The sequence below is a fragment of the Rhizoctonia solani genome, chromosome 9 (assembly GCF_016906535.1).
Source record: "Rhizoctonia solani chromosome 9, complete sequence".
NCBI lineage: Eukaryota > Fungi > Basidiomycota > Agaricomycetes > Cantharellales > Ceratobasidiaceae > Rhizoctonia > Rhizoctonia solani.
Window position 1 is genome coordinate 71013 of NC_057378.1, and position 6654 is coordinate 77666.

Genomic DNA, 6654 nt, shown 5'->3' on the forward strand with positions numbered 1-6654 from the left:
TTGGGGTCCTTGCGCGCGGCAGCAGGTACCCTTACTCTTTTCCCGATTGGTACTTGGAGTCTTTGCCAATCTTGGCGGTTTCCTTGGCTTTCCCTTTGTCCTCAGTAGGGGTAGCCTTCCAGCCCGTGCGGCATTCCGCAAACTTGTGGCCCATTTTGCCGCACTTGATGCAGGCGCCAGCGGCGCGGCGGCAATTCCTTTCCTCCTCCGACACGAAATTAGGGTCGTCGGAGAGTTTCTTTGAACCAGTACTTGGTTGGCCGGTACTCGTTCCCCTTGCGGGGTTGGGTTGCTTGCTAGACTTATTATCCCTCGGCGGGTGGCTAGCACGCTCTTCTCGGAGAGCGTTGTCAATAACGAGTGCTGCGTTTTGCAGCTCGAGGAGTGTTCGGGGGCAATGTTCGCGGGTAGCAATTTGGCGGCTGACCTCCCAGTGGAGGCCGCGGGCAAACTGGCCTCGGAGGGCTGCGTCGTTCCAGTCCAGTTCCATTGCCAGGGTTCTGAACTTTGTGATATAATCCGCGCATGTGCCGGACTGGGTAAGCGTGGTAATCTTCCACTTGGCGGCCCTTGTGGCATCAGGGTCACCAAATGCTGCCAAAAACTCCATTTTGAATCCCTCAACCGTTTGGATGATTGCCCGGTGTGATCCAAGCTGGTCAAGGTGTGGGTGTGCCCATGCTCCCGCGGAATCCTTCATATTCATCAGAAGGAAGGATAGGACTTCTTGGTCCGTGGGAAACATGCGCGAGTTTAGCCGGGTCCAGGCCAACATCCTTGTGAGCCACTGTTTGGCCTCACTCCCGATTTTGCCTGTATAGGCGTCTGGGTGGTCTACTTTGACCGGGGTAGGATATGCAGCGACTGGAGCCGGTGGAGGAGGGGCAGGTGCTCCGATGGGGGATCGGAGACGCGGAGATGGAGGGGGAGACGGGACTCGCAGGGGTGCGGCTCTTCTTGGGGTAGGCTGGGCGAGACCTGGGATTTCCCTAGTTGGTTCTGACCAGAAGGGTCCCCTACTAACCGATCCAATAGGCTCGGTTTTTGGTATGGGGCGTGGCGTTTCTTCCACTGCCTTGGGTTGGTTCCCTTCTGGGGTACGGGGGCCTTGGAGCTGGAGGGACTTGAGACCATCCTTGACAACATCAACGGTTTGTGAGATATTTTCGACGTTTGTCCGGGTCTCGATTCCTGCTTCCTTGATCTCAGCGATTTCTCGCTTGAGGCGCTCAACTTGGCCGAGTAGGCCAAGGAGGAGTTGGGTGACTCGTTCCAGGGAGACCTCGCCATATTCGACAGAGGAGGTTGGCGGAAGCTGGGGTTCCAGGTGTCCTGAATCAAAAGGGGATTGGGCTCAAGAGGCCGTCCGGGAACGGGTTGCCATGGTAGATTGGGGGTATGAGCGGCCAGCGTGGGAAGAGGCCCGCGAAGAGGAGCGTGTGGGAGTCCAGGAGAGAATGGTGGGAAGATGGGGAAGACTAGTAGGTGCCTTTGTCAGGACTTATGAGCGCTTTATTGCGTAGTACGCTAAGAGCCTGCGTCAAACGACCTAGCGTTGAACAGTAAGTGTAACTAATCACTGCCGTGGACGGGCGTGATGTAGTACCTAGTCTCTGCAAGCGGGTGTATCTGCTGTCTGGCTCCGCTGGCAAAGGGTGCGGCGACCGTGTGGTATGCGGGCGATAGGGAATTCCTGCCTTATAGCAATTCGGTACTAGGAGGGGACGATGCTGGTTTGATTATTAACAGCGAAAGGCAATCCCGATCTCCGGTATTTCCCTTGTGCTAGTACAGGGTTCCTTCTTGTTGTTGGACTAAGTGTGGTGGGTGCGGGTAGGCACGGTTTGCAACCGACTTAAGGTCAATTACCTAGTGTCCTAGACGTCTGTAAGGACGTTGAGGGTGCGGGCGCTTGTGGCCGTGTGACTAATACAATGAACCGCTTAAGGCGGCGGTGAGGTACCCTACGACGGCGAACTAACTAACTACAACGACCACACGCTGTAAGGCGGCGGCGAGCTACGTATGTACAGCAAGAGCGACGCTTAAGGCGTGTGACTAAGTAACTTACTGGGCTGTAAGGCCCTTGTACAGTGTTGGATGCAACAAGAGGTAATCGACCTGGGTGTTACCATGGTCGGTTGGCCTCCTTATATATTCTACAGGTGAACTATTTACAAATACATTATATGCAATTCCTAATCCAATAAGAACCCCGCTCCGCAGTTGGTCTTACTCATGCATACGTGTCACTGACGTGTCATAGTGATGTCATCAGGTGGAGGTGGCTACGTGTGCTGATGTAAGCGCGGATGGGGACGTGGCTCGGCGCTTAGCGTATGATATAAGCGCTGAGGTCACGTGATTGAAAATGTTGTCCGTTTCACTTCGTTTAAATCCGAGAAAATGGGAGTAAATTCCCTGGTATCAACTGTGTCTACGACATCCTCTGATCTGTAGCCTTTCCATTTTACCCTGAAGAGCCATTTTCTGTCTTGTTTTTCCATGTCCGTTATCCCTTCTACATCATATTCTTCCTCCATGTCAATTGTCACTGGCAGTGGTCTATTTTCAAAGGCCCTTTTGTCATCTCTCCTGACCTTAGAGAGTAGTCCCATGTAGAAGACATTGTGTACTTGCATAGATGGCAGGAGTTCTAATTGGTATGCTTGGTTGGATATTTTCTCTATGACTTTGAAGGGGCCCACCCTTTGTTTGTTGAGTTTGGGGCTCAGAGTTTTGAGTTTGAGGTTCTTGGCATCTAGCCACGCTTCTTCCCCAATCTTGAACTCCAGTGGGCTTCCTTCTTCTCCAGCTATCATTTGTGACTTGGATTGCTGGAGAGCCAATTTGATTTCCTTCCATTGTGACTCCATTTGGGTGGCCAGATCATCTGCTTTGGGTATGTCCATAGGCACATTGCTTGGCGTTAGTGTGGGTTCCCACCCATGTAGGGCTTTGAAAGGGGTCCTCCCAGTTGCGCTGTGTACTGCATTGTTGTAAGTGAATTCTGCCATGGGAAGCCATTTGACCCAGTCCCTTTGATTGACTCCAGAGTATGCCCTTAGGAAGTGTTCTACCAACAGGTTGACATGTTCTGTCTGTCCATTGCTCTGTGGGTGGTAGGCAGACAAGTAGTGAGGATCTATCCCAAGGTGTTGGTACAGGGCCTTCAGGAACTTGTTATTGAATACTTGTCCTTGGTCTGAGACAGTTTTCTCTGGCATGCTGTATTTCTTCCAAATGTGGCGCAGGAAAAGATCTGCCAGTTCTGGTGCCTTGAGTTTTTTGGAACATTCCACCAAAATGATGTATTTGGTGAAACTGTCCACAATTACAAGTATGGAGTCATGGCTGCCATCTTTGGGTAGGTCTACAATCATATTGTACAAGATGTGCTGCCAGGGTTGTGTGGGGAGCTCAAGCAGTAGTGGTGGAATTGAGGTGTATCTTGGCTTCCAAATTTGTTGATAGATTTAGCAAGAGTCCACATGCCAGTATGTGTTGGTGCAAATGCTGGGCCAGTAGTAGTTCTGGGATACAAGTTCTAGGGTCTGTTGTCTACCTGGATGCCCTGCCAAGGGGCTGTCAGGACTTATAGATGCTTAAGTAAGACTTAAGACTTATGGGGTTTATCTAAAAGATATTGAGGATTTATGAGATATTGTAGACAAAGCTATCTACAATATGGGGGGTATGGTGGATTGAAACATTATCACTCAATCACAACAATCCTTACAGTATTGTTGCACTATACTCAATGTTGAACTCAACAACTGTGACAGTCAAGGGGCACAGGGTTGCAGTAAGTACACTAATAGGTTACCCTGTGTCTGTTGGGACTGGCCTATGGTCTTAGTGTGCCAAATAACCTCCTATGCTATTTACAGTGAGTCAATCACTAAAGTAAATGTGCAGATAAGCTGTTAAAGGCTTCTGTGTATATGTCAATATATAAGAGTAAAAGTAGGATAGTAGGATGCATTAGAAGCATCTCCACAGGGTCCTTTTATACCCTGAGAAGATGCACAAACAAGTATATACATGATTGATACCAAGAGGGGGTACAGGGGGTACATGTGGCAACTGAAACACTTGATGGAGCCAATACTTTGGTACATAGTAAACAAACAACAGATCCTAATATTTGCCCCAAGGCAATGTTTGCCCCAAGGCAGTGTTTACCTGTGTGGGTCCTTAGATGTCCCAAGGCTAAGTGTCTCATCCTTGGAGTAAATAGTCCCAAAGGTAGGAAACCACTGTACTGGGTACTTACAGTAAATAGGGCATAACTCCCCCAAATGCTGTCCGTTTTGGGAGTTTGAACCAGCGTTCTGGAGCGCACAAACAGGCGCACCTAAGCGCCAGCGATTCGGCAGTGTGGGATGCCCGGGTGATGGAGAAAAGGCGCATTTATTGCGTTGGCGCTTAAGCGCTGATTAAGCGCCAGAGCACTTGCCTATGCAACAGGGGGGACCCTGAATATATCTGTGTGTAGCCACAAGATAGAATCTTGAATAATAAATACTACAAACAAGAGAAATATTACTTGTTACTGTTTATCTACTCAGCTGAGTGTATATATATTTTAATGATTCAGAAAACAGCATATATGCAAAAGGCATTGCATATTGAGGGTATTCCCAAGGTTTGTAGGTTTTGTCAAGGTCACTATTAGATAGAGGGACCTTGAAAACCTTAGTTTGCATCTTTATCTCATTTGTTTACTGTAAGATTACTAGTGAAATTAATAAAATAAGTACAGATTATTGGAGAAATGTCATATTCATAACAAATCCTCCCCCTCCTTGTGACCCATGCTCTATGGCAGATGCGCTTGAAGCTCAAGCACTGGACCACACAACCTCACTCTATGTTACCAAAGGTTTGAAACCCTATGGCAAGCCATTTTGGGCCAATTTACCTCACACAAACATATTCACTTGCCTGACACTGGATATCTTGCACCAACTGCACAAAAGTGTTTTCCAAGAACATCTTATGAATTGGTGCATCAAACTGGTTACTAAGTTGCTTGGAGATGCTACCCAAATCAACAATTGCTTCAAACTTATGGCACAACATTCAAATCTCTGACACTTTCTTTCTGGGGTTACTGCTCTCAAGCAATCTACTGCAGATCAACACTGGCAGATGCAGAAGGTCTTTATTGGTGTCATGCATGGCTTAGTCCCAGATTGCGTCCTGAAAACTGTTCTTGCAGTCATTGATTTTATTGATTATGCTTGACTCCCTGTACACACTGACGCAACGCTCCAACTACTTGATGAAGCACTTGATCAATTTCACAAGTTCAAAGATGTCTTTGTTGAATTAGGAATCTGTAAAAACTTCAATATCAACAAGATTCATGCAATGATCCATTATTTGGAATCAATTTGGCAAATGGGTGCTGCTGATGGCTATATCACCAAAACTCCCAAGCGTCTCCATATTGAGTTTGCCAAACAGGCATATAAGGCAACTAATTGGCATGATTTTTTTGCACAGATGACTGTTTACCTTGAGCAACACAAACACATTGCAAAATTTGATGCATATCTTCACTGGGCAATCCCCAAGTATGCCAACAATCTCCAAACTCAACAAGGTGTGTACAAGGACCCTGCGTAAGTACCAAAAATCCTCACATTCTGTCTGAGTTAATTGCCTTGCTTTCAGGGCTCCAGGTTGGCAACTTGCTCAAATCAGTCCAGTTCCACCCATTCCAATTTCCATCCTGTCACAAGTGTACAGCATCCACAATTTCGAGTTTTATATGAACAAATTTTTTGACAATTACAATATACCATTGGTGTTCTCCCCTGACAACAGATTGACAGTTTTCCCAAAAGCAACACAGATAATTGACAATGCATTTGCTACAGCCCTTGTTGATTGCGTACATGCTTCTCCAGTACCATCAGTGTTGGGTTCTCCTGGAGCTTTTGATATGGTTCTGATTAAAAAGGCTGAACCAGGGCAAGGTCAGTTCCCTGGCCGTCTTACATATGGGATGCCTGGTAAGTTTATTAAAATCTTTGCACATATCTGCATGGAGAATTAATGTATTCTTTACATGTAGCTCATTGTATTGGTCAAGTTTGCCTCATATTCAAGCTCCTGCCTCATTACAACATCCACAATCCACTTGTATACATCCAACAATTTGACAGGCCAAGCTGGAGAGCACCGCTTGTTGAAGTAAACATGTATAGGGTTAAACAAACATGTCACACACAACAGTATGACAAATGCTATGTTGAGGAAGTTATCCCTCTTGTGTTGATTTGTCAAACTTGCCATTTGATTCCTCAGTTTGGTAGACCCAAAAATACTCCATTGATTGATACACCTACTGCTGATCCATTAGAACTCTTTGAGAATTTCTTTATTAACTCTTATTTTGATCTTCATACTTTCCAAATGTTGTCTGTGTAGCATTACATTGTATCAATAGCAATATTATTCACCTGTATTTTTAGCCAGTTGTGTCTGCTTGTTGATTCAAAATGGCTTTGATAGGAATCTATATGGCCAATCACTGTCTGTCTTTCACACTTTTGGATTTGTGTGGTATGAGCCATACTTCCCACTAATTCCTCTAACCATGCTAGTTGTGCTAATTGCACTATTTGTGCTAAATATACCAGG

The 6654-nt window shown here is 46.5% G+C and overlaps 2 protein-coding genes across 2 annotated transcripts; one reads left to right on the forward strand and one right to left on the reverse strand.

Annotated features, from left to right (window-relative positions):
• Positions 1 to 31: 31 nt before the first annotated feature.
• RhiXN_07567 (integrase core domain protein) lies at positions 32 to 3383 on the reverse strand (the record flags this gene model as incomplete). Its single annotated transcript, XM_043327383.1, has 3 exons — positions 32 to 1332; positions 1375 to 1489; positions 2388 to 3383. 3 exons carry the CDS (start codon positions 3381 to 3383, stop codon positions 32 to 34), a joined length of 2412 nt encoding a protein of 803 aa, XP_043182768.1.
• A 1993-nt stretch (positions 3384 to 5376) lies between these two features.
• On the forward strand, positions 5377 to 6441 carry RhiXN_07568 (helicase swr-1; the record flags this gene model as incomplete). The annotated part of the gene is made up of 3 exons (XM_043327384.1): positions 5377 to 5630; positions 5683 to 6023; positions 6086 to 6441. 3 exons carry the CDS (start codon positions 5377 to 5379, stop codon positions 6439 to 6441), a joined length of 951 nt encoding a protein of 316 aa, XP_043182769.1.
• Positions 6442 to 6654: the final 213 nt, after the last annotated feature.